The 27,888-nt window shown below is 48.0% G+C and overlaps 1 protein-coding gene across 1 annotated transcript in view; it reads right to left on the bottom strand.

Moving 5' to 3' along the window:
* B4GALNT2 (beta-1,4-N-acetyl-galactosaminyltransferase 2) overlaps positions 1–27,888 on the bottom strand; it is a 44,983-nt gene that overhangs the window by 4,441 nt on the left and 12,654 nt on the right. The window contains 8 exon segments of the mRNA XM_058702842.1: positions 144–284; positions 1,231–1,418; positions 10,400–10,486; positions 11,302–11,482; positions 13,786–13,823; positions 14,849–14,955; positions 19,939–20,076; positions 20,611–20,799. Coding sequence (XP_058558825.1) covers positions 144–284; positions 1,231–1,418; positions 10,400–10,486; positions 11,302–11,482; positions 13,786–13,823; positions 14,849–14,955; positions 19,939–20,076; positions 20,611–20,799 — 1,069 coding nt within the window.

Below are 27,888 nucleotides of genomic sequence, written 5' to 3'. Positions count from 1 at the left end.
AGCCCCTCGCCCTCCCGGGAGCCCTCCCTCCCCTGCCCCTACCTCTCCTCCCTCCCCTTCCCCTTCCCTCTCTTGGCTGTCTCTACAGATTGCAGTGGCGGGGGGGGGGGGGGGGGGGGTAAAAAGCGGCATCTCAGCCTTACCACGTCCAGTTCCGTTTTCTCTAGGACATCCACCAGCACCTCAATCTTGGTCTTGTCATTGAAGAGAAAATCATCATCCACCCAGAGAACGTATTTGGTGGTGACCTGAGAGATGGCCAGGTTCCTACCGGCGAACCAGCCCTGCGGGTGGAATGAGGGGAGAGCAGAGGTTGCCAGCCCCGGGCGTGTGTTAGAATCCCCCGGGAGCTTGCTAAATTCCCAACAGCCAGGCTGCACCCCAAACGGGAGGAAGGACAGGGACTCCCTGAATCAGAGGTTGATATGAAGAAAAGGCCAGGAGGGGCGCCTGGGCGGCTCAGTCGGTGGAGCGTCCGACTTCGGCTCAGGGCGTGACCTCGCGGTCTGCAGGTTCGAGCCCCGTGTTGGGCTCTGGGCTGGCAGCTCGGAGCCTGGAGCCTGCTTCCGATTCTGTGTCTCCCTCTCTCTCTCTCTGACCCTCCCCCGTTCATGCTCTGTCTCTCTCTGTCTCAAAAAATAAATAAACGTTAAAAAAAAAAAAAAAAAAGAAAAGAAAAGGCCAGGAAGCCCTTCGTTGGTCCCAGGGCCAATGTGGGGTGACCGGAGTCCTTTCTCGCCTGACTCTGTGACTCTCTTTCCACTTCCCCTCCTGGTGCCTGGAAAGTGTTGGAGGGTAGGACGCTATGGTATATATCATCCCCTTTTCTTTCTGTGTGTCCTTGCAGGAAAGGGTATGTGAAGGAGAGAGAAAGGGAGAGAGGGAGAGTGCCTCTAGCTTGGGTGGAATCATAGGGATCACGAGGTTCTCTGCTCTTGAATCTGCAGGTCAGGAATCCTTAGGATGTCCGACACCTCAAGTCACTTAGAAAGACTAATGTCCACACCAAGCGTGAGGAAAGACGGACTGATCACCTCGTTAGTGCAGAAAAGTAAGAGTGACCCGATTTCTCTGTGAAGGTGGAGTCAGCAACGGGGCTCAGAGAAGAGCCCCACCCCCTCCCCCCCCGAATCGGGCTTCCTTGGGAAGGCCACTCAGGCAGCCCCATCCAGGGAAGAACTGACTCTGGGTCCCAGGACCCAGATGCCTCCCCATCTGCCGGGGACACACCTTCCCAAAGGGCATGGTGTAATACTCCACATGGTCGTCCTTAATCTTCAGGGGCTCCTTGCTGTCATCGGCCACGATCACGGTCAAGTCTGGGTAGAACTCCCGAATGCTCCGGAGCATGGTCATGAGCTTGTGGGGACGGAGGAAAGTTTTGGTGGCGATGGTCACCAGGTCTCTGAGCTTCCTCTCTGGGCAAGAAAGGGTGGATGTCATGAACAGACACTTCTCCACAGAAGACATCCAGATGGCCAACCGACACATGAAAAAATGCTCAACTTCACTCATCCTCAGGGAAATACAAATCGAAACCACCATGAGATACCACCTCACACCTGTCAGAATGGCTCACATGAACAACTCAGGCAACAACAGATGTTGGTGAGGATGCGGAGAGAGGGGATCTCTTTCACACCGCTGGTGGGAATGCAAACTGGTGCGGCCACTCTGGAAAACAGTATGGAGGCTCCTCAAGAAGTTAAAAATAGAACCGCCCTACGACCCAGCAATTGCACTACTAGGCATTTATCCAAGGGATACAGGTGCTGTTTCAAAGGGACACGTGCCCCCCCCCCATGTTTATAGCAGCACTATCGACGATAGCCAAAGTATGGAAAGAGCCCAAATGCCCATCGATGGATGGATGGATAAAGAAGATGTGGGATATCTATACAATGGAGTATTACTCGGCAATCAAAAAGAGTGACATCTTGCCATTTGCAGCCACGTGGATGGAACCGGAGGGTATCACGCTAAGCGAAATTAGAGAAAGACAAACACCATATGACTTCACTCATTTGAGGAATTTAAGATAAAAAAAAAAACATAGATGAACATAAGGGAAGGGAAGCAAAAATATTATAAAAACATGCTGAAAGCCATCACCCCACCCATGGCTTGTGGGCGACAGCTCCAGATCCCTACTGCAGCACTCCTTCTCAGAATGACAGACGTCATCATTCCAGAAACCCCTTTTGTAAACACCTGTTGCACCATTACATCAGCTCCCCTCGGGTCTGAGGGAGTGAGAGAAAAGTGATCGGTGGAAAGGGTCAAGTAAATCGTGTTCAAGGGCCTGTCAAATGAATCATTTCCTCCCTTTCCTTGGCTCACAAGACACCTCTGGTTCTTTTGTTCTGTGGGAAAGAGAGAACCCGGGGCACGAATTACTGTAGGATGTGGTCAAGGTAGGGGACTCCTGGCTAAGTTGGTGGTGTAGCTTTCTGTTCGAGATTCCTTAGTTTTCCCGATATAGAGCCATCATAAAGATACAAAGATATAGCCATGCTCCAAAGCACACGTTAGTTCCCAAGGAACAGAAATAAAAAGCAGTTGAGCAGGGCTGGAGCTGGGGCCTGCTGCATTCTGGAACCAGAAGCAGCGGCGGAGGCTGATTCTGAGGGGTGACGGAATTAAGGTGTCTCATGGGACGTGCGGGTCCAGAGCCGGGCTTCTTTTTTTTTTTTTTTTTTTTAGTGTTTATTTATTTATTTTGTGCGTGTTGGGGGGAGGGGCACAGAGAGATGGGGAGGGAAAGAGTCATAAGTAGGCTCCGCGATGTCAGCACAGAGCCCAGTGGTGCATTCCATCCCACAAACGCTGAGATCACGACCTCAAATCGAGAGTCAGACGCTTGAGCGACTGAGCCACCCAGGCGCCCCCAGAGCCGGGCTTGTTGCTAGAAGCCACAGAATGGAGCTAAGTTGCACACCCTCCATCCCTCGCCACCTACTCCCTGCCAGGCAAGGAACCCCAGGACGGCTATCAGCCCTGCACACACGTCTGGGCCCAAGCAGAAATGACGCCACCCCCCCAGCCATGACCTGTGCCACGCCACCGTCGGGCCCAGAAACTGTCTCTTCCATAACCCCGATATCACCATGAGGCAGAGTCCGGAGAGGGAAGGGAGAGAGAAAACAAAACAAGCAAGCAAAATCTCCTACTCAGGATGAGCTCACCCACAAAAATTACAAAACACCCAAAGAAAAATTAGGATGAACAACAGCCAATGAGTCCACCACAGATCGACCACATAGAGACGAACCCATTCGGACAGACTGGCAATAACAGAGGAATCCAAAAACGATTTAAAATGAGAATGCGTAAAAGTTTGAAGCAATATGGGGCACCTGGGTAGCTCAGTCAGTTAAGCGTCCAGCTTTGGCTCAGGTCATGATCTCGCGGTTCATGGGTTTGAGCCCCAAATCGGGCCCTGTGCTGACAGCTCAGAGCCTGGAGTCTGTTTCATAGTCTGTGTCTCCGTCTCGATCTGCCCCTCCCCCATTCATGCTCGCTCTCTTTCTCTCTCTCCCAAAAATGAACGTTAAAATTTTTTTTAATCTTTAATATTTTGTTCTTTTTTTTAATGTTTATTTATTTTTGAGACAGAGAGAGACAGAGCATGAACGGGGGAGGGTCAGAGAGAGAGAGGGAGACACAGAATCCGAAACAGGCTCCAGGCTCCGAGCGGTCAGCACAGAGCCTGATGCGGGGCTTGAACTCATGGACTGTGAGATCATGACCTGAGCCGAAGTCGGACGCTTCACCGACGGAGCCACCCAGGTGCCCCATTTTTTTTGTTTGTTTAATCTTTGAAGCAAGAAATAACAGACTCACATGTATGAAAAAGAAAATATGAAATAAATCAGGCATAAGTGAAATGAAAATATTTGGATATGAAAACAACTCAAAATTATAGAAAATAAATGGTGAGAACCAAAAAAGGGACGTGACTTCACATGTATTAGAATATTTTTAAAAGCAAAAGAGAATGCTATGAACAACTTTTATGACCCCAAATTGGTGATTTTCTATCAAATGGATAATCCTATAGAAACACTTAAAAACGGACTCAATGTACATACAGATCAATAAGCACTAAAGACACAGGGTGTTGATATTTTAAAATTTCTCCTTTTTCTCTCGCTTCTTCCCACTCACATTCCTTCCCTTAACCCCCAAACACGTCCCCTGCAAACTTAGACCAAAGACAAAAAGAAAAAAAGAAAGAAAGGAAAAGAAAGAAAGAAAAGAAAAAAGACACAAGGACCAGACAAGCTAAAAGAAAAAAACTTCAAGGGACCTGTAATTCCTGTATTGTTACAATTCATTTCAGAAAATTAGTTTTAAAAAAAAAAAAGGAGAGCTACTCAACTCATTTTATGAGACTGTATAATATAGATAACAAAACCGGGCAAGGACATTACCAGAAAAGATACTCTCAGTTTTGAACACAGGCGCAAGAATCCTAAACAAAATAGTAGCAAATTTAATTCAGCATTTGGTCAAATGACACACTGCCATCCAAATGGGTTTGTTGCCATGGATGGAACTGGAGGGTATTCGGCTGAGTGAAGTCAGAGAAAGACAGATGTCACATGTTTGCACCCATATGTGGAATTTGGGAAACTTAACGGAAGACCGTGGGGGAAGGGAAAGGGAAAAAGTCGTTTCAAACAGAGAGGGAGGGAGGCAAACCATAAGAGACTCTTAAATACAGAGAACAAACTGAGGGTTGATGGGGGTGGGGGAGAGGGGAAAACGGGTGATGGGCACTGAGGAGGGCACTTGTTGGGATGAGCACTGGCTGTTGTATGGAAGCGATAAATCATGAGAATCTACTCCCAAAGCCAAGAGCACAGTGTATGTTAGCTAACTTGAAAATAAATTATATTTTTTAAAAAAAATGGGTTTGTTGCAGAGGCGCCTGGCTGGCTCAGTCTGTAGAGCATGTGATTCTTGGCCCAAGATCAAGAGTCCCACATTGGGCATCAAGATTACTTGAAATAAATAAATAGAACAAAGCAGTTTTTAAAAAATGGGTTTGTTGCAGAAACGTAAGGATATTCCGCTGCAGGAAATTAATCAGGGACTCCTGGGTCGCTCAGTCAGTTACGGGTCCAACTCTTGATTTCAGCTCAGGTCATGATCTCACAACCGTGATATCGAGCCCCACGTTGGACTCCATGCTGGGTGTGGAGCCTGCTTAATATTCTCTCTCTCCCTCTCCTGCTCCCCCTCTCCCCCACTCACGTCTCTCTCTCCCTCAGAGAAAAAGAAAGAAAGAAAGAAAGAAAGAAAGAAAGAAAGAAAGAAAGAAAGAAAGAAAAAGAAAGAAAGAGAAAAAAAGAAAATCACCCAATGTAAATCACTACATGAACCCAATTAAAGGAGAAAAATGATTTCAACGGATGCAGATAAATTATCTGATTAAAATCCAACCCTCATCCATAATAAAAACTCTTAGTAAGAAAACAGAAAATAGAAGGTAGAAACAGGAAAAGCCTTGGCAATAGAAACAGAAGGAAATAACTTTCTTAGCCTGATACATTTACCACTCCCACACAGCAAACATTAATAGTGTAGCACTAAATTGCTCAGGAACAAGTCAAATCACCCTCTAGGACTCACTGCCACTATTCAACCCTATACCGGAAGTTTTTGCCAAATGGAGTAAGACAAGAAAAAAAAAAGTATAAGGATTAAAAGCAAAGGAAGGGACAAAAAAAATCAGTACTTATCTAAGAGACGCTGTGTTTGTGTTTAAACACATCATCAAGAGGGCAGCAAAGATGCTTTTTATGAGTCCAACGTTCGAAATTCACTGATGTCCTGGGGCTCAGTCAGTTAAATGTCAACTCTTGATTTTGGCTCAGGTCGTGATCTCACGGTCACGGGATCGAGCCCCACGTCACAGTCTCTGCTGAGCATGGGGCCTGCTTAAGGTTCTCTCTCTCCCTCCCTCTGCCCATCTTCCCTGCTTGCGTGCTCTCTCTCTCTGTCTCTCAAAAAAAAACAAAAAAAACAAAAAACAAACAAAAAAAAACCACTGCTGACCTGTATATTACCAACAACGAATCAAGAGGTAGAAGAAAAAGATCCAAGGACAGCCCGGGTGGCTCAGTGGGTTAAGCGTCCAACTTAGGTTCAGGTCATGATCTCACAGTTCGTGGGTTCAAGCCCCGCGTCGTCCTCTGTGCTGACAGCTCGGAGCCTGGAGCCTGCTTCAGATTCTGTGTCTCCCTCTCTCTCTGTCCCTCCCTCACTCATACTCTCTCTCTCTCTCTCAAAAATAAATGAACATTAAAAAAAATTTTTTTAAAGAAGAAAAAGATTCAATTCACAGTAACAATAAAAAACATAGAGCACCTAAGACTAAATCCAACAAAATGTGTGCAATTTCTTTACGAATAAAATTACAAAATAAATTAATTATTGAAGAGCTTATGAAGAGACTATCGCAGAAACCATAAGATGGAAAGGTATACCAGATTCGTGACTGAGAATATTCAACTTTACCAAGTTGCCAACTCATCTCTAAATCATCTATAAATTCTATGATATGCTAATCAAAATCTCAAGGGATTTTGGAGGAGCTTGATGAGAGGATCCTGAAATTCTAATGGAAAAGTCAAACACCAAGAAGAGTTAAGAAAATGGTGCAAACGAAGTACAGTCATCCTGAAGTATAGATTAAAAAAAAAATTTTTTTTAATGTTTATTTATTTTTGAGACAGAGAGAGACAGACAGGGGGCGGGTCAGAGAGAGAGGGAGACACAGAATCGGAAACAGGCTCCAGGCTCTGAGCTGTCAGTACAGAGCCGGACGCGGGGCTCGAACTCACAAACTGCGAGATCACTGGCCTGAGCCAAAGTCGGATGCTTAACTGACTAAGCCACCCAGGCGCCCCCTGAAGTATAGATTTTATCCCCACTAGATGTAAAACTTATTATACAGCTTACTGAAGTCTTATGGGATTGGCCCAAGGAGAAACAGACCAATGCAACCCAACAAAGCCAAGATTCAGACCCCTGCGTATATGAAACTTGGTATGTGACAGACTGGTCACACAAGCCATGGAGGAGGAGGATAGATGGGCTCATTAACGTATGGTGCGGGGACGATATGCTATTCATATACAAAAAAATCAGATCCCCAGCACATGCCACACATAAAAATAACTTGTGCAAGGATTAAATATCTACATGTGAAAAGCCAAACCTACAACTTTGAAAAAAAAAAAAAACAGGAGGATATCGTTATGGCTTCAAGGTAGGGAAGAGTTTCTTGAGCAAAGCACAAAAAGCAAAAGCTAGAAAAAAAAATCACTTCTACTACATTAAAGGATACAACTTTCACATAACAAACGACGCCAGAAACAAAATCAAAAGACAAGCCGCAGATTGACAAAAGGTCAGAATCTAGAACTTCATACCATAAGGTACGATAACTTTTATGAACAACAGCTCAAAACCACGCTCAATGCTCTATGCGTGTGCCCGCGCACACACATGCGGGTGGGAATAGAAATGTACATATGAAATGTACAAAAACCAGGAAAAGAAAGATATATGTGATCATTTGTTAACAGAAGGGAGGGGGATAAGATTCTGGAAGTTTCTACCTAAAAATAACACCTTGTGTTTAAAGCAAACCTGAAGCCAAAAAAGAAAACAAATTATGTGACTTTCTTGTACTTAATTCTCTTATTTTTGAGATAGTTGTGTTAGGCAAATATTTTAAATCCTTCTCCCTGGATATTTCATGCTATCACCCTTAAATAGTAATTCAGTTTGTATTTTGAATAGACTCTATTTGGATAGAGTAGACTTTGAATACATACATAATATATTCAAAAAATGCCAAGCGGTTCAAAATTCTGAATATATCAAACGTTATACCATGAAACAATTTCTTCCCATCTCTGTCCCCCAATGAGGAAACCAGGAGGCAACCAATGTTACCAACTTCTTGTTCGTTTTTCCTTAATCCAGCAATGAATGTAGATGCATTTTTTTTTCTCTCTTCCTTTTTACAGACATGGTAGCTTACCCTTCCCTCTCTTCTGTACCCGCCTATAACTCGGAAATCATTTTGTACCAGCATAAAAAAAAAAAAATCTCCTCCTGTTTTCCCCCTTCCCTCCTTCAGAATGCCACTGCGTGGAATTTCATTATATGGATGGACCCCACTTGATCTAACCAATGCATCCCACTACTCAGGTTTTGGCTGCAATAAAGAACCTCAAACAAACGTCATTTCACACAGATATAAGTATAGCATAACTTCTAGAAGTGTCATTGCTGGCCCGAAGGGAGTACACATCCCAAATGTTGATAGATATTGCCAAACTACCTCCAGAAAGGCTATGCCAATTTACACCAGGCATAAGAATGCCTGCTCCCTGGGGCACCTGGATGGCGTAGTCCTTTAAGTGTCTGACTTCGGCTCAGGTCATGATCTCGCGGTTTGTGAGTTCGAGCCCCGCATCGGGCTCTGTGCTGACACCTCAGAGCCTGGAGCCTGCTTCGGATTCTGTGTCTCCCTCTCTCTCTGCCCCTCCCCCGCTCGTGCTCTGTTTCTCTCTCTCTCTCTCTCAAAAATAAATAAAGATTAAAAAATTTTTTCAAACAGTGCCTTCCCCCCACTCCTCCTCCAATCCTTTCTGATATGAATGTATTTCACATTTGTGCTTTTTTTTTAAGCGTGGGACTGAGTACATATTTTAATGGCTGAAAATATCGTTGGATTTAATCTGTAGCAAGCTGTGTATTTTTCCATCGGCTTAGTAGGCATTTTTTTATTTTTTCAATTTTTTTTTCTTTTTTAAAATTTACATCGAAATTTATATCCAAATAGCATATAGTGCAAAATAATATCAGGAGTAGATTCCTTAATGCCCCTTACCCATTTAGCCCATCCCCCTCCCACACCCCCTCCAGCAACCCTCAGTTTGTTCTCCATATTTATGAGTCTCTTCTGTTTTGTCCCCCTCCCTGTTTTTATATGATTTTTGTTTCCCTTCCCTTATGTTCCTCTGTTTTGTCTCTTAAAGTCCTCATATGAGTGAAGTCATATGATTTTTGTCTTTCTCTGACTAATTTCACTTAGCATAATATCCTCCAGTTCCATCCACGCAGTTGCACATGGCAAGAGTTCATTCTTTTTGATTGCCGAGTAATACTCCATCGCATATATATACCACATCTTCTTTATCCATTCATCCATCGATGGACATTTGGGCTCTTTCCATACTTTGGCTATCGTCGACAGTGCTGCTATAAACATGGGGGGGGGGCACGTGTCCCTTCGAAACAGCACCTGTATCCCTTGGATAAATGCCTAGTAGTGCCATTGCTGGGTCTTCGGGTAATTCTCTTTTTAGCTTTTTTGAGGAACCTCCATACTGTTTTCCAGAGTGGCTGCACCAGCTTGCATTCCCAAGTAGGTGTTTTTTTCAAACATTTATTTATTTAAGTAATCTCTGCACCCAGCCTGGGGCTCGAACTCCCAACCCCCAGAGTAAGAGACACACCCTCCAGCGACTGAGCCAGCCGGGTGCCCTGGCTTATTAGGCGTTTTTATTGATTCACAGGCGCTTGCAAATAAAAGCACACCTTTGACTTTAATGTGTGCTGAAGATATTTTTTTTTTCCCAATTTGTTCTTTGTCATTTGCCTTTGCCTTGGGTGGGTTTCTGCCATAAAAACATTGAACAATTTTGGGTATTTTACGTGGGTAGTCTTTCCTTTCTGGCCTTTGTGTTTTGTGACGTATTTAGAAAGGTCCTATACTCTAGTATTGCTTTTTTTTTCACTCCATGGATTTTTTTTTTGCTCTGGCGCTTAAAAATATGCGATATTTGATCAATTTGGAATTTCTCTTGGTATGAGCTGTAAGACAGATTCAACTTTCTATCTTCCACAGCTCCACAGCTGTCCCATGGGATTTCTTGGCTAATCCATCTTTTTTTGCCCTTTAATTTGAAAAGCTGCCTTCGTTACATGGTAGAATTCTAACATGGTCGTTTCTGGATTTCCAGTTGGACTCCATTGACACATCTAGTCACGTTCTAGTACCATTCTGTTCTTGTTACTATTACTTATTAAGACGTTGTCATTCATTTTGTTTTTTTCAAAATAAGCCCAACCATATAATAAGTTAAATATGATTAAGCGATATTAGGAGCGTGTGTCCTCGAATCCGCCCCCCACCCCACCCCCACCCCCACCAAGCAAAGCTTGTTTGTCAGGAATCCAATCAGAGCTGTTATTTTCATTGAATCTCCTCCTCCACCTCTCAGGGGACGGGGGGGGGGGGGGGGATCCCTTCCGAATGTCACCAAAAGCTCCACAGGATCCCACCCTGGAGCCCCGGGGGCAAGGGCCTCACCTGGTCCAGGGTCATACAACCTGGGGATGACAGAATGGCGGATGGTCACTGGAAATCTGGCGACTGAGGACTTGGACTCCAGACTCACTGGAGGGAGACAGAAGGGCAAGGTGGGCCTGGGTCACTTTCCACGCTGCCCCAAGGAAGCTGATTTGAAGCCAGGTGAAGGCCCGGTAGAGAATGTCCCGCCTGGGATGAGACTGAGGACCCCATAACGTTGACAGCATTCTGGCACCTGACTTGCTCTGCGTCCCTGGGGCAACCTGCTGACTGCCCCCCCCTTTTTTTTTCAATTAAGTTCTATGCCTCACACGGGGCTCGAACTCACGACCCACGAGGCCAAGAACAAGAGTGGCATGCTTTGTCGACTGAGCCACCCAGGCGCCCCCAAAGGGAAAACAGCGACTTGAATTCATCCGGAAAGAACCTGAGGCTGCCATCAGGGCGACAAGGATTGTTCTCCCAGGGAATCCCTGGGGTGGGGGGTGGGGGGTGGGAGACAAAACCACTGCCCTTGGGACTGGGAGTTCCCCCACATCCCTCTTTCCTGTCAGTGCCCAGGATGAGATACCGATGCGCAGACTGCTTCCCTCCCCTCCCGCAGCTGAGAGCTACAGATAACAGGGAACAGGGCCCGATGGCTTCCAGGTACACAGCACGAATGATCCGTCCTCACAGAGAGGTACGTGTTCTTTCCTTCCAGTCATGCTATGGGGTCAGTGGCAACAGGGGGATAATATGGAATACAGTACTTGGGAAGGTGAGACATCCAGGGTTAGAAACAGGAGCAAGGCAAGCGTGCTAAATGCAGGCGGGCTTCCTGGAGGAGGAAGACTTTGAGAGGGTCCCGTGGCTGCTTTCCCGCTCCCTTCGCATTTTGCCCTCCAAGCACAGGCTCTCACCCACATCCACCCTGGGGTGCTGGTACACTGTGCTGGTGTATGTCAGGTGCTGGAGGACGAAATTCAAAAGCTTCCGGTTACTGGTCGAAACGGTCAGCTGCTTCTGGCCTCTGCCCTGCACCACACTGTCCGGGGTGTCAGCAAGGGTGTTCAGTGTCCCCAGAGACGCTGTCAGGGTGACCTAGGGTGGGTGAGGTAGAAGGACGCTGAATGCGAGGAAAGGCACATACCCGGGATGGCCAGCAGGGGGCAGGGCACAGGCGGGAAAGAGGAGGCGCTCCGGGGTGCTCCTGAAAGCTGGGGTCTGGCACCGCAGGCAGTTGTAACTTTACTCTCAGCAAAGTAGAATCGAGTCCTGGGGCCTGGAGTGTTCCAGGGCCACCGCTCTCTCATCCCTTGGCTTACGGGATTCTTCTAGATTTCTGCCTACTGCCGCGGGCTGCTTCTTTTGACTTTGGCTGCCTCTTCCTCCGTCTGACCTCCAAATGGAGTTTTTCAGGGTTCGGTTCTGTCCCCTTTTCTCTTCCTACTCAACACCTTCTAGAGGAGGCGGCTTTATGTATATATGTTTGAAAGTTTATTTATTTATTTTGAGAGGGAGAGAGAGAGCATGTGCCTGAGCGAGGGAGGGGCAGAGAAAGAGGGAGAGAGAGAATCCCAAGCAGGCTCCACACCAGTCAGCCACGGAGCTTGATCCCACAGACCCCGAGATCATGACCTGAACCAAAACCAAGAGTCATACGCTGAACCAGCTGAGCCACCCAGGCGCCCCTAGAGGAGGCATCTTTAAATACCATTCATAGGCTGATGGCTTAAAAATGTAAGTCTCGGGGCGCCTGGGTGGCGCAGTCGGTTAAGCGTCCGACTTCAGCCAGGTCACGATCTCGCGGTCCGTGAGTTCGAGCCCCGCGTCGGGCTCTGGGCTGATGGCTCGGAGCCTGGAGCCTGTTTCTGATTCTGTGTCTCCCTCTCTCTCTGCCGCTCCCCCGTTCATGCTCTGTCTCTCTCTGTCCCCCAAAAAAAAAAAAAAAAAAAAAAAAAACGTTGAAAAAAAAAAATTAAAAAAAAAAAAAATGTAAGTCTCCAGGGGCTCCTGGGTGGCTCAGTCAGTTGAGGGTCTGACTTCGGCCTAGGTCATGATCTCACAGTCTGTGGGTTCGAGCCCCGCGTCAGGCTCTGTGCTGACAGCTCACAGCCTGGAGCCTGCTTCGGATTCTGTGTCTCCCTCTCTCTCTGCCCCTCCCCCGTTCATGCTCTGTCTCTCTCTGTCACAAAAATAAATTTAAAAAAATTAAAAAAATTTTTTTTTTTTAAATGGATGCCTCCAGCTCCCATCTCTCTGAGCCCTAACTGCCCGGCTGTTTGCTCTGCTAGGAAATTCCCCAGGCGACTAACTCAAAGTTAAGTCTTCGCGACCAAACTATTGATGTTTCTCTATCAACCTGTTTTCCACTCTCTCCCTGCTTCTCCCGGCCTCGTGAATGGCGCCTTCATCCATTCAACCGGTGACGTCCCTGATGGAGGTCACTGCTATTCTGAGTGAGTCCTGCCGGGTCTACCTTCAACACGTAGCCAGGACGGGTCCCCTTCTCTCCATCCCATTGCTACTCCCTAAAGCCCCTCTCCTGCCTCCTCGTCCTCTGTGCATCCAGACGTCTTTTGTGAAAGGTACACTGGGTTATGTCACGTCTGCTGAGAACGCTTTGGTCAGTGGGCAGGTGTTTTCTGAGATCCCAACTAGAGGCACTGAGAGAAGAGCAGTGAATAAAACCAACTCCGCACCTTCCAGAAGCTTCTATTCTGGTGGGGGAGGTCGGCCACCAGTCTATCACGATGCATATAAAATAACTCAGGTACAGAAAGGCACCCTGAAGAAGATATGAGAGTACTGGGAAAGTGGCGGGGCGTGGCGTGGGGGGGGGGAGCGCTTTGCTGGGAGGGGGGAAGGCCATCGGGCACTGAGTAGTTTTGCAGATTTGCTCATTCATCTCCCATTCCAACCTCTGGCATGCCGGGTGGGAAAACTCAAACTACATTTCCCAGACTCCTTTTCAAATTAGGGCTCTGGATGTCTTTTGCCTCCAACCCATCAGCTCTACGCGCAGGAGAGCTGGATTTGGAACCGTGTTAAGCAGGCCACGGGAGGCTAAGGGCATGGAGCATCGGTCTTGCCGGAGCTCACCCTGACCGAGGCAACATGCACAGAAGCCATGGCTGTGGCCGTGGCCGCCACTTCCTCTTGAGGCGGAAGCAGCAGCATCTGTGATGGCCCAGGTCTTTAGAAGTCCTCCTCGGAGCTCCGGCCGCTGGAGTTCATGAAAATCATACCTTCTGGAGGCACCCTTTCTCCTCTCCCCACCTGGGACTCATGTCAGATATTCAATCTGGATAAAGACTCTGTCAAAATCTGAGACCAGCCACCACTGGGGAAGCAGGGTGTGGACAGGAGGCCAAGTGCAAAACGGGGCTGGGAAGGGGACTTGCCTTATAGAAGGGGGCGTCTTGTCCTTCAAACTGAAGGCCTGGAAGACACAGATGAAAGGAGGAAAAAAAAAAAAACTCCAGTTGAGAGGGTGTCAAATGTTCCCTGACGCTCCTACCCTCCCGGTGGATCCTATACATCCTTCCAGAACCCCTTCAGTGTCCCCTCCTATCCAGGGCATCTGCCGAACACTCCTCTCTCCCTGGGGTTTGTGTTAGGGGGTGTCCCCTGTCCTCAAATTCCAGTGGTTCTAAAACCTCTGATGCCCACCCTCAGCACTGGATGGGGACTGTGAATTAATCCAGCACTTTCCAGGCATCTCTGTTACTGAAGGGAAGGCCGCAACGGATCATACTATATGTGAGGTTTCTAGAACAGTCAAATTCGCAGAGACAAAACATTCTACTGAATGGTGGCTGCCACGGGCAGTGGGGGGAAGGGACTTAAAATTAAATTGGGTACAGAGTTTCAGTTGGGGAAGATTAACAAGTTCCGGAGACGGATGACGGTGCCGGTTGCCGAACGCTGAGAATATAATGCCACAACCCCGTGTGCTTCAAAATGATGAATACGGTAAATTTTAGGATATGCACATTTTACAATAAAAAAAAGGAATCATCCGTGAAATTGGCAAAGTAACATCTACCTCACAGGGATGTGGTCCTGAACTAGAGACGTGTCTAGAAATCCCTCGTTGGAGGGGCGTTTTAACCAACATAAATATTCTTTTCAATATGCTGTCCCAGGAGGTGGGCTCATCTTGGCCTGTTCCCATGATTGACGGGACGCCAAAAAGCCAACGATGTCCTAAGAGCCCTTGAGGCACACAGATTTCTGTCCTCTTCTGTGTCATCTCGGGTCCCCTGGGAGGTCACCACCACTGAGGGTGATTCCCAGGGGCGGAAGCAGTGAGACTGACATTCAGCGAAATCACGCCAAGCTTCCTGCGTTGTGCTGAGCACACAGCAGGCACTCAATACACGACTGTCCCCTTCCACTCCCCAATTTTGCTTCAGAAGGGTTAAGAAAGTTGCCTGGCTCCTCTCCAGACGGAGACGTACCTACCTGGGAGGGGAACTGTGTGCAGGGGCATCACCTCTACCCCATGGACCGGGTACCCAAAGGGGAGGTTGGGCTGAGCCAGCAGCGGTGGTGAACGGGGCAACCCTTCTCTGCAGGGGACAGAACCGGAACCGTTAGCAGCCGCTCTGACGTGTCTCCCCGGTCGGTTCTTTTTTTTTTTTTTTTTTTTTAACGTTTATTTATTTTTGAGACAAAGAAAGATGGAGCATGAACAGGGGAGGGTCAGAGAGAGAGGGAGACACAGAATCGGAAACAGGCTCCAGGCTCTGAGCGATCAGCACAGAGCCTGACCCGGGGCTTGAACTCACGGACCGCGAGATCATGACCTGAGCCGAAATCAGACGCTTAACCGACTGCGCCACCCAGGCGCCCCCCCCACCCCACCCTGGTCAGTTCTTAAAGTGGTACCTGTGTCCAGAGCTTTGTGCTGCCAGGGGGAGAAAGTGAAAGCGGATTGCCCTGTGCACCCCTCCATCCCCTCCCTCCTTTATTCCTGCCCTTCCCTCCAGCCTGGAATCCCACAAAGGAATCGAGGCAGTTTACAACAAGGCACATGCGAAATCCAAATCACAACCAGCGAAAAAGAAGAAACAAAATAATCAGAGCATATGGGCCAACCCAGCTGCGGTAGCCCAATGCCAGGGTCACTTCCTGGTAGCCAGGGTACAAACGGGTGGCCAGTCCGGACTCTGGTCTTATTATCAAAAAGACAAAAGCAAACAACTCCCGAGGTGAATACACTTCTTCCTGGCACTGAACTCACAAAGAAGATACATCGTAAGAAACGTGACTCGTTGCCTTGATATTTTCAGAGCAAACACAGTGACAGTTTTCATATGGTTTTGTTGTTATAACAACCTCAGTCAAGGGCAAGCGCGGAAGAATCCAGTGAGATTGAGTCTTTGAGGCACTAAGGGAATATGGTTGAAACGCAGCCTTTTAGGGATCCAGTGTGGCCAAGGGTATCATTTAGATCACCCGGAAGAAAGATCAGACGACTGTAGCGAGTATTTATGACGATACAAAAGAGAGAAAATTTTAAAATGGAAAATGATATAAATAGGCAACTAGCAGAAGAGACACTACAAATGGCGAATACATATATGAAACGTGCTCTGCTTCAAAATTAATCGGGGAAATGCAGCTTCTAAAACAATGACATAGGGGCCCCTGGCCGGCTCACTCAGCAGAGTATGCAGCTCTTGATCTCAGGGTTGTGAGTTCGAGCCCCGCGGTGGGTGTACCGATTACTTAAAATAAAACAAAAAAAAAGCAGGGGTGCTGGGACGCCTGGGTGGCTCAGTCAGTTGAGCGTCCGACTTCGGCTCAGGTCATGATCTCGCAGTTCGTGGGTTTGAGCCCCGCATCAGGCTCTGTGCTGACAGCTCAGAGCCTGGAGCCCGCTTCCGAGTCTGTGTTTCCCTCTCTCTCTCTACCCCTCCCTCCCCTGTTCACACTCTGTGTGTCTCTCTCTCTCAAAAATAAACAGAAAAAGGGGCGCCTTGGTGGCGCAGTCGGTTAAGCGTCCGACTTCAGCCAGGTCACGATCTCGCGGTCCGTGAGTTCGAGCCCCGCGTCAGGCTCTGGGCTGATGGCTCGGAGCCTGGAGCCTGTTTCCAATTCTGTGTCTCCCTCTCTCTCTGCCCCTCCCCCGTTCATGCTCTGTCTCTCTCTATCCCAAAAATAAAAATAAAAAAACGTTGAAAAAAAAAAATTTAAAAAAATAAACAGAAAAAAAAAATTTTTTTTAAGCAGAGGTGCCCAGGTGGCTCAGTCGGTTAAGCGTCCGGCTTCAGCTCAGGTCATGAATTCAGGGCTCATGGGTTCGAGCCCCACAATGGGGGCTGTCAGCGCAGAGCCTGATGCGGGGCTCAAACTCGCAAACCATGAGCTCGTGACCCGGGCCAAAATCAAGAGTCCAACACTTAACCCCCTGAGCCACCCAAGTGCCCCCCCCATGCACCATTTTCTAATTGAAGTATAACACGGCGCTAACCAGACTCAAATGAACCCGAGATCTTAGCCAATATTAAGCTCCACCAATAATTTCAAGGATACAGGGACGCCTGGGTGGCTCAGTCGGTTAAGTGACAGGCTCTGGATTTCAGCTCATGTCATGATCTCATGGTTGGTGAGATCAAGCCCCCGGGTAGGGCTCCCGGCTGACAGCACAGAGCCTACTTGGGGATTCTCCCTCTCCCTCTCTCTCTGCCCCTCCCCTGCTCTCATGCGCCCTCTCTCTCAAAATAAATAAAATCATGATAATAGTTTCAAGGATACAGACAATTACGCGGCACAGACAGAGCACACAGAGATCTTGGGAATCCCGGGGGGGGATCCCCTGTCATGCCTTCCCACGTCAGACGTGCTCTCTGGCCGAGGATAATGTGATCTCCAAATGGGGGTTGGCTGAATTCCCTCACATGGCAGAAAGCATGTAAGGTATGAATCATCTCCATTCTATGACCCCCAGAGAGTTGCACAGCTTAGGTGACATTCACCAGGGGCCGAAGATTCTGGGTTATTTATTCTATGTGATCGCGTTGCCCCCCTGTGTTACAGAGGAGGCAAGGAGACGAGAAGGTCCCACTCCTGGAGGACTAAAGCACCCATAACTGGAATCCTAGGTCACTTGTTCAGTCACAGAAATGAGGCCAGCTCTGAAGGCCGCCTTCTGGAACCATCCCTTTTGGAATTCCCAGAATGGGAAGCCGTTCTCCCTCCTCAGGCATCGCCCCCCTCCCCGGCCCTCCCTCTGACTGGTCCTGTAAACACTGAGCTTGGGACTGAACTTCTGAGCTCCGCGCGGGTCGTTGACCACCTTCCGTGGGCCACAGCCCGCCCACAGTCACCCCGCACCGGGCTGGGGCTCGGTGGTCCTTACAGCAGCGGCAGGGACGGCGAGGTGGACGCGGACTGTGTCCTCTCTGTTCCTCTGGGAGCGTCCCGGGAGCAGCATTCAGATCAGTCCTGTCTCGGTACCTAACTCGGCGCCTCGCCCAGAGCGGGCATCTCGCCGAGGCCACCTCAAGTCCCCGACTACAGGGACCTAACAGGCAGTGGCAAAGGGAGACCAGGAGAGCCAGTGGGAACCACAGTACTGGCAGGAGGCAAGCAGAGGCTGCCATGGGGCGCAGAGCCAGGCACAGGTCCCGCTTGGCGTGACAGCTTTATCACATCAAGTTATGGTTGTTTATATGCTTTTTTGACCTCTGCTGTCCTATCAGTTCATTGAGGCTACAACCTCGGTACCGTTTTGAGCCCTTTCGTGGATCAGTTCATTACAGGTCCCAACAACCCCGGGTACTGTTATTGTCCCCATTATACAGAAGAGGGTAAGCAGCTCGCCCAAGGTCATCCGACTGGGACACGGAAGACGCACTGTTAACCGCGGAGCCCGAATGCTCCTCACGCAGCTAGGTGGGGCCAGGCTTCAAAGCCATGCCAGAATCATCTGTTGGGTTCCCCTGGCTCTTCGACTTGCAACGCTGCCTCCTGCCACTGCCCCATCTCTTTTTCTGGAGTCTTCTATTTGTATGTAGTTTGGGGGAGGGGGGCGGGTAGTGGTTGATTCCCACAAGCAAACCCGGAGGGGCCCTACTCACCCTTCCCCTTCCTTGACTCATGACTCAGGCTCAGTCAACTGAGCACCCGGGGACCATTCATCCCAGAGACACCGCTGTCCCAGGAGTAGAAGGAACATGTACCTTCCAGCTGCCTCCTCAACAGGTCGCCCCGCCTTCCCTATACCTTCCCTACTGTGTACTCTGCACCGAAAAGCCAGAGCCCCGTTTTACAAAAGCATCTCAGGTAAGAACGGGCCACTTTTAAAAACCGTTCTGGTGCTCGTGGGTGGCTCAGCCGGTTAAACGTCTGACTCTCCATCTGGGCTCAGGTCGTGATCTCATGGTTCGTGAGATCAAGCCCCGCGTGGGGCTCTGTGCTGACAGCTTGGAGCCTGCTTGGGATTCTCCCTCTCTTTCTCCCTCTCCTCTCTCTCTCTCTTTCTCTCAAAATAAATAAATGAACATTAAAAACAAAAACAAAAACCCCGTCTAATTCCTTGCATTACTCAGAAAGCAAAATGCGCACCCTTCCTCCTGGCCTCCTGGCCTCTCTGAGTTCATGCACCACCAGCCCTCCCTTGACTTACTAGGTTCCAACAGCCGTCTCCTGCTTTCTTGTCATTCAGCCATCACAAAATCCACCCCCCGCCTCCACCACCTGCCCGGGCTTTGGGCCCTGCCTTAACTCTTCCTTCTGAGATGCTCCCTTACAGGAGACGCTGGGGACTCCTGCTTCATATACAAATCAGAGTCCAAGGTCACTTTGCTTCACCATCCCATTAAATCTTAGGCATTTAGTAGCATTCTACCACACAAATTTAACTGGCACCTCCATAGGGCACTTATAACGATCTAATATTTAGGTGACTTATGTATCTCTTAATGAATCATGTATCTCCTGTAAGAACCATAAGAAGAATAATATGAATAGTAAACCACAACAATAATAGTAGGTGATATTTTTGCAATGCTTCAGTCCGTCAGACCCTTTACGGGATACTAGCTGTGTTAACACAATGTTCATTACGAGCCTTCACAAACCTCCAAAAGAAGTATCTCTATCGCCATTTTTCATATAAAGATACTTAAGTACTGGGGGGGGTCAGGTAACTTGGCATCCAGCTTGTTCCAGAGTTCAAGTCCCTAAGCGTGGTTCTGTTCTTTTTATTTTTTATTATAGCATGCCTTCCACTATGATTCATAAATGATTGCTGGAAAAAAGGAAAGGACGGGAGGAAGGAAAGAAGGGACGCCTCAGACTATCTTCATTCCTCTGCTCGATTCTTACGAGGAAATGCCCTAGACGTGCAAAGTTTGATACATCTTCATGGACGGACCATTTTCCATCTTCCTCGGTTCTCACTCCTTGCTTTATTCCTAACGGTTCCCCCACACCCCCAGGGGCCCCTGCAAGAGAGGAGATCCTCCCTGTTTTCTTGGGACCCACACCCTCAGGACGCAGGAGAGACCCAGAAGCCCCCCGCCCCCCGCCCCGGTCTGCATTGCCTCCTCTGGAAGTGTTCGAATTCAGCCCGCCTCCTCGCTTTCACCGCAGGGAGTTCACTCTGGCCATAGGCATCCTGGAAGTTATAGCCTCCCTGCCCTTTGGGGGCTTCACATTTGCACTGGTTTTTCGGGAACAGCCTAAAACCAGAAAAGGGCTGTGCACAGGGGGTGGGAGGGGGGAGAACCTGCCATCTAAAACCCAGTGTGCGGTTCACCATCCACCCTGGGCATCTCCTTCCCACACCCGCCCAGGTCTTACTTGGGATCCCAGCAGCAACACCTCCCAGAGACGCAGGGAGGGGAGGGGACGGAGAAGGGGGAGAAGGTCCCCTCTCTGGAATTATCCCCTGCACCCACTTTCTTTAAACTCGAGTCACATGGATGCCAGGGGCATCTTGGCCCCACCAGAGGAGGAGGCCAGCGGATGGAAAAGGCTGCCCCTTTCTCACACTGTTGGCCGGACAGGCCCTCCGTAGTTGTAAGGGACTTTGGTAGGTGCTGTGCACCTTGCAGCCCGAACCCCTTCCTGGTCCCCCGGTTTGGTTCACTTTGGCGACGGGCACAGGCTCGGGAAGGCGGGGAAGGGGCTGTACAAGGGGCACCAGGAGGCACAGTAAACCGTAGGGGGAGCAAGGTAGACATCAGAACAACGTGGACTGACTTGAACCTCACCAGATTCCATTGTAGGTAAAGAGGTTCCGGAGACGTTCCTCAGGTAGAAGCTTCGGCGGCTGGTCAGCCAGAGCAGAAGGAGGGAGCTCTGGTGTGAGCCTACTGAGCCCCACTCTTACGCACAGAAACCCAATGGTGCCAAGGCCTAAGAGAAACACTGAAATCTTGAGGAGCCGTAGAAATTCACACCTGTAGGCACACGAAAGAACAAGTTGTGTTAGAATCTCTTTTCTTGAGGGGCGCCTGGGTGGCTCAGTCAGTTGAGCGTCCGACTTCGGCTCAGGTCATGATCTCCCGGTTCATAGGTTCGAGCCCCACGTCGGGGTCTGTGCTGACGGCTCAGAGCCTGGAACCTGCTTCCGATTCCGTGCCTCCCCCTCTCTCTGCCCTTCCGCTGTTCATGCTCTGTCAATCTCTCTCCCTCCTTCTCTCAAAAATAAAATAAATGTTAAAAAAAATGTTTTTGCTTATTTATTTTGAGACAGAGACAGAAGGTGCATGGGGGGAGGGGCAAAGAGAGGGTGAGAGAGAGAATCCCAAACAGACTCCACGCTGTCGGCACAGACCCCAACGTGGGACTCGATCTCAAGAACCACGAGATCGTGACCTGAGCTGAAATCAAGAGCGGGACGCTTAACTGACTGAGCCACCCAGGTGCCCCTGGCTTAGACTCTTGAAAAAGACAGTATTACCAAAAGGAAAAACAGTGGAGGGAGGGGGAAAGCTTTCGATACTGAAGAAATCAAAGAAATCTGGCAACCAGACAGAACATGTGGACTTTGTTGGGATCGTTGTTCCAAAAAACAATTTTAAATGACGTTTTCAGGACAATCGTGAATATTTGAACATGGGCTGAAGGTTAGATTATCTTAGGGAATTGTTCATTTTTTTTTTTTAGGTGAGCTGGTACTCTTGTGATTATATAGAGGAATGGGGTCATTCTGAGAAGTCCGATGAAATCTTTAGAGGTGACGTGTCCACGTGTCTCAAACGTCCTTTCAGATGGCTCAGCCATTTGAAAGACAAAAAGAGACATCAGGCAAATGTGATAAAATATTAATAATTGTTATGTCCAGGTGGAAGGTGTATTCGTGGTATTCATGGTGACACTGTTCTAAGTTTTCTTCAGTTTGACAGTTTTAAAAAATAAAACTTTGAAGGGAGGCTGGGTGGCTCAGTCTTCAGGTTAAGCTCAGGTCTGACTTCGGCTTAGGTCATGATCTCCCGGTTCGTGGGTCCGAGCCCCGCATCGGGCTCTGGGCAGACAGCTCAGAGCCTGGAGCCTGCTTCGGATTCTCTCTCTGCCCCTCCCCCACTTGCGCTCCCTCTCAAAAATAAATAAACATTAATTTTTTTTTTTTTTTAAGGGGCGCCTGGGTGGCTCAGTCGGTTAAGCGTCCGACATCGGCTCAGGTCACGATCTCACGGTTTGTGGTTCAAGCCCCGCATCGGGCTCTGTGCTGACAGCTCGGAGCTTGGAGCCTGCTTCAGATTCTGTGTCTCCTCCTTTCTCTACCCCTCTCCTGCTCACGCTCTGTGTCTCTCTCAGTAGTAAATAAACGTTTAAAAAAAATTTTTTTTTAATCTATTCCCATCCCAGCAGCACCCGGGTGGCTCAGTCAGTTAAGCGTCTGGCTGTTGACTTCGGCGCAGGTCTCGATCTCACGGTCTGTGGGTTCGAGCCCCGCATTGGACTCCGCGCCGACAGCACGGAGCCTGTTTGGGATCCTCTCTCCCCCCTTTTCCTCTGCTCCTCCCCCGCTTAAGCCCACTTGCACGCTGTCTCTCAAAAATAAATAAATAAACTTTTTTAAAAAAATCCGTTCTCATCCCAAGATCTTATCGACAGCCAAGAAAATTTAGAGATGCGAAGTACCAAAATACCCAGCCCAATATGTGTATATTTTCAGTATCACATGGATGAAAGTCCCAGGCGCCATGAACACTCTCATTGGATGTGGTATATGCCTTCAGGAATTTCAAACATTGCCAGTGGAAGCTCGCATGGTGATTTGCCTGCTTACTCTATGTTCACTTCTGCCGAATTTGTACCCAAGTACATCGGGTTTCTACAATCGCTGATTTCTGCTGGATGTCAACCAAGTTCTTACCGTGATGATTTGTCTTTCTGTAAGTCTCACGTTGTGCTGTAATAGAAAACCTCCACTTGGAAACTCTACATTGGACAGCAGCACACCCTGTAAAGTCTTCAGGCAAAAGCCTTACAGTTCATGGAATGTTTGCACCTGCTGTGCAACTTAACAGGGAAAGCCTGAAAATTAGTGAGAAAATTAGAGCCTGGGTGGCTCAGTCGGTTAAGTGTCCAACTCCCGACGTCAGCTCAGGTCATGATCTCACGGTTCAGGAACTTGAGTCCCTGTGACTTCATGCTGTCAGCACAGAGCCTGCTCGGGATTCTCTCTCTCCTTCTCGGCCCTTCACTTGCACTCTCTCTCTCTCTCTCTCTCTCAAAAAAATAAATGAAAAATAAACTTCAAAAAAAGAAGAATGAGAAGACTATTCCTATTTTATTAATTTTTTAAAGTTTATTTGAGGGAGAGAGAGAGAGAGAGAGAGGCAGAGAGAGAATCCCAAGCAGGCTCCCTACCGTCAGCACGGAGCCCGATGCAGGGCTCGAACTCACGAACTGTGAGATCAAATCTGAGATCTGAGCTGAAATCAAGAGTCGAGATGCTTAATTGAGCCATCCAGGCGCCCCAGGCGTTATTCCTACTTTTTTTTTTTTTTTTTTTTTTTTTTTGGGACAGAGAGAGACAGAGCATGAACGGGGGAGGGGCAGAGAGAGAGGGAGACACAGAATCGGAAACAGGCTCCAGGCTCCGAGCCATCAGCCCAGAGCCTGACGTGGGGCTCGAACTCACGGACCGCGAGATCGTGACCTGGCTGAAGTCGGACGCTTAACCGACTGCGCCACCCAGGCGCCCCGATTCCTACTTTTAATAAAAGGTTGCCTTTTGTCTTGTGCAAAACATGTAGAATATATCCTTTAACTTAGTAACTATTTCTGAAAGGCCAGTGAGGCTTTGTTATTGAAACTAAAACGAAGTTTAATCATAAAATTTCTGGACATCTCCTTTTACAGACCTATCGGAAGTTGTTTACCACTATTTTTGTTTGAAGTGTGAATTTTTTCCCCTCTTCCCAGCCTCTCCTTTAAAAAAAAAAAAAAAAAAAGGAAGTGAATTTCTGGCAATGAACTGAGCCGTACTTGATAATCCGTTTATAAATAATGATATACATTAATACTAGTTCCATTATATATTTATACTGTCTGGGAATGTGCGTTACGTTTCTTCGGGAGAAATAATTTGTCAAATGTCCAACAGCTTGTAAAGCCCTAGTGTGAGACTTTAAACAGCTGAATAAATACTGAAATTCCATTTATTTTGAAAAGCAAATCCCTGAGGGGCGGCTGGGTGGCTCGGTGGGTTCAGCGTCCGACTTCAGCTCAGGTCATGATCTCACAGTTCACGAGTTCGAGCCCCGCGTCAGGCTCTGGGCTGACAGCTCAGGGCCTGGGGCCTGCTTCCGGTTCGGTGTCTCCCTCTCTCTCTGCCCCTCCCTTGCTGGCAGTCTGCCTCTCTCTCTCTCTCAAAAATAAATAAACATTAAAAAAAAATTTTTAAAAAGCAGACGACTGAGTAGACATAGTATAAATCCTTTAAAACACTAAGACCTTATTGGACTGAATACAAGACCACATGCATATTTAAAGCATAGAGTCACAGAAAAAATATCTGAAGTGACAAGTTATTAATTATAGTCAATGCTAAGAATCAGATTACAGTGAGGAATTTTTCAGTCAACATATTCCTTTTTAAAATTTTTTAAAATATTATATCATTTTTGAGAGAGAGAGAGAGACAGAGAGAGACAGAGAGAGACAGAGCACAAGCAGGAGAGGGGCAGAGAGAGAGGGAGACACAGAATCCGAAGCAGGCTCCAGGCTCCGAGCTGTCAGCACAGAGCCCGACGCGGGGCTCGAACTCACGGACCGCGAGATCATGACCTGAGCTGAAGTCGGACGCTTAACCGACGGAGCCACCCAGGCGCCCCAATTTCTTATTTTTAACTAGAGTAACTCCACAGTTCAGAGATGTAACTTCACTCTATATCAACCTGTAAGTTCAGCATAATGACACGTCAACGAATCCACAACAGGATTTGTTTGTCAAAATGACTCTAACGGGAAGTAACACACGAGAATAGCAGCGAAAATATAAATAAGAGGGATGGCTGTACTACTAAAGCATAAAACTATTAGCTACAGTTATTAAAAGCATAATACTTGGGGCACCTGGGTGGCTCCGTCGGTTGGGCGTCCGACTTCGGCTCAGGTCACGATCTCGCGGTCTGTGAGTTCGAGCCCCGCGTCGGGCTCTGGGCTGATGTCCCAGAGCCTGGAGCCTGCTTCCGATTCTGTGTCTCCCTCTCTCTCTGCCCCTCCCCCGTTCATACTCTGTCTCTCTCTCTGTCTCAAAAATAAATAAACGTCAAAAAAAAAATTTTTTTAAAGCATAATACTGATTCCAGAATAAGCAAATAGGTGAATGGAATAAACCAAAGCCCAGAAATACTTGAGTATATATATAAAAGGTTCACGTGGAATTTTCACTCTGTTGTTATAGATTTCTGTAACATCTGCATCTTCTAAAAATGACATTCAGGGGCACCTGGCTGGTTCAGTCAGCTAAGTGTCTGACTTGGGCTCAGGTCATGATCTCGCGGTCCGCGAGTTCGAGCCCCGCGTCAGGCTCTGCGCTGACGGCTCGGAGCCTGGAAGCCTGCTTCGGGTTCTGTGTCTCCCTCTCTCTCTGCCCCTCCTTCGCTCACGCTCTCTCTCTCTCTCTCTCTCCAAAATAATTTTAAAAATAACAATAAAATGACATTCAGACAAAGACAGACATGTTTAAACTAATCACATTCTAGAAACCCCGGCAGAAAATACACCTTTACTTAACCCTTACTCAAGTTCGACCATGTGATCACCCCCGTCTCAGCTTTGGAGTTCTGATTTTACCAAACCTTGGTTCCAGCCAAGGACAGCATTTGTGATTCAGTCATGAAGCAGAACTGGTTGGTGAGAGATTACCAATCAAATATTAAGCAGCCAAATTTTTATCAGATAACTACAAATGTCCTACGATGTTAAAATTGCACTCTTCACGTTCTTAACGTGGGGACCGGTTCAAATTGTAATTGTATGAGGCTGCTATTCTGGTGGGACCATGTTTGAGGAACAATGAGTCAGTCACCCGTGTCGGCTGATGGCAACCTGTCCCTTCAAGTCCCATAAAGCTATTTACCCCTGCCGAGCAGTTCTCATATTCCAGGTACAGAACTTTGGGACCAGGAAGAAACTGGAGGAACCTCCTGGGTCCCAAGTCAGAAGATCGTGTCACTCCCGGCCCTCAGGGGCTCTTGTACCCTAGCAGGGCTGGTCCAGATGGCCCCACGTCTCAGCAGACAACGGAAGCCGGTTAGTCAGGATTTGCCTACCGCGTGAGAAAGTAATCTCATAATTTCTGTTTGCTTTATCACACGAATCCCTCCCCTTGTCTCTGCCTCTCCTCTGCTTGTTCTCTCTCTCTCTCAAAATAAATAAATAAAAACTTTAAAGATATATATTTGTTTCATCAGAGAGGTAAAAAAAAATTGAAATTAATATAATAACTTTGGGGGTGCATGGGTGGCTGAGTCACTTGAGTGTCCCAACTCTTGATCTCGGCTCAGGTCATGAGCCCAGCGTCGTGAGCTTGAACCCCAAATGGGACTCCATGCTGAGCATTGAGCCTGCTTGAGATCCTCTCTCTCTCTCTCTCTCTCTCTCTCCCCATGTACCCCCACTCCCCTCCCCTGCTCGCCCTCACTCTTACCTGCTCTCTCTCTCTCCCCAACCAAAAAAGGAACACATTGCCTAACATGCATACATATAAAGTATGTGTCAAACCGTTTATGCTATCGGTAAGACTTCCAGTCAACAGTAAACTGTTAAGCTGGGGCGGAGGGAGTCAAAAGTGACACATGGATTTTCGACTACACAGGAGGTGAAAGGGGGAGGTCAGTGCCCGTAACCCCCATTTTTCTCCGAGGATCACCTGCCGTTATATAATAATAACTATGAATCGCTTCACAATATTGAGCACCAGTAATACCTCCTTTATTTTTTTTTTTAAATTTTTTAATGTTTATTTATTTTTGAGACAGAGAGAGACAGAGCATGAACGGGGGAGGGGCAGAGAGAGAGGGGGACACAGAATCGGAAGCAGGCTCCAGGCTCTGAGCCATCAGCCCAGAGCCGACGCGGGGCTCGAACTCACGGACCGCGAGATCGTGACCTGGGCTGAAGTCGGACGCTCAACCGACTGAGCCACCCAGGCGCCCCTATTTTCTTGAGCTCAATTAAAGTTAGCCACGCCCCACTCTTAGCGTCGGCGCCCGCACCCGATGCATGCGGACTCCACCTGCTCTCCTGGTTCAGCCCACCGATGAGAACTAGAAAAACGGAAGGAAAACCAACACATCTGCGTGAAGGACTCGGGTGGCTACCAAGATAGTGAGTTGCTCTCTCCGTGTCTCTCAAAAATGAATAAACGTTAAAAAAATTTTTTTCAGGGGTTGCCTGGGTGGCTCCGTCGGTGAAGCGGCCGACTTCGGCTCAGGTCATGATCTCGTGGGCCTGTGAGTTCGAGCCCCGCGTCGGGCTCTGGGCTGACAGCTCAGAGCCTGGAGCCTGGTCCCGATTCTGTGTCTCCCTCTCTCTGCCCCTCCCCTGCTCATGCTCTGTCTCTCAAAAATAAATAAATGTTAAGAAATATATATCTTCTATACCAGAAAAAAATATTCAAGGATAAAGGCGCGACCAAGACATTTTCAGATGAACAAGGTTTGAGGGAATCTGTTACTAGCATACTCCCACTAAGGAGCTCCCGCAGGCACATTATCCCAGATGGAAGGGAAGGTCATAAGGAAAGAATGAAGAGAAATAAAAATGGCAGATAAGTGGGTAAATCTAGGTCACTACTGACTGCCTAAAGCAACAATACTGTTTTGTATATCATAGGAAAAAAAAAAAGGAAAGGAAAGGAACTCAGGAAAGGCAGTAAGTAGACTAGAAGTGTGATAAGGTCTTTGAATTGCCCAAGAGGATTAAAAATACCGAGTAATTCTAGACTTTCGTAGGTCAAAAGTATGTTATGATCTACTGCATAAATACTATGGAAATAGTATAAATAGTGAGTAAGTTTCAAGGTCAGA

The sequence above is a fragment of the Neofelis nebulosa genome, chromosome 16 (genome assembly GCF_028018385.1).
Source record: "Neofelis nebulosa isolate mNeoNeb1 chromosome 16, mNeoNeb1.pri, whole genome shotgun sequence".
Lineage (NCBI taxonomy): Eukaryota > Metazoa > Chordata > Mammalia > Carnivora > Felidae > Neofelis > Neofelis nebulosa.
The sequence above is the reverse complement of the archived record's forward strand: the minus strand, read 5'-3'. Positions and strand labels throughout refer to the sequence as shown.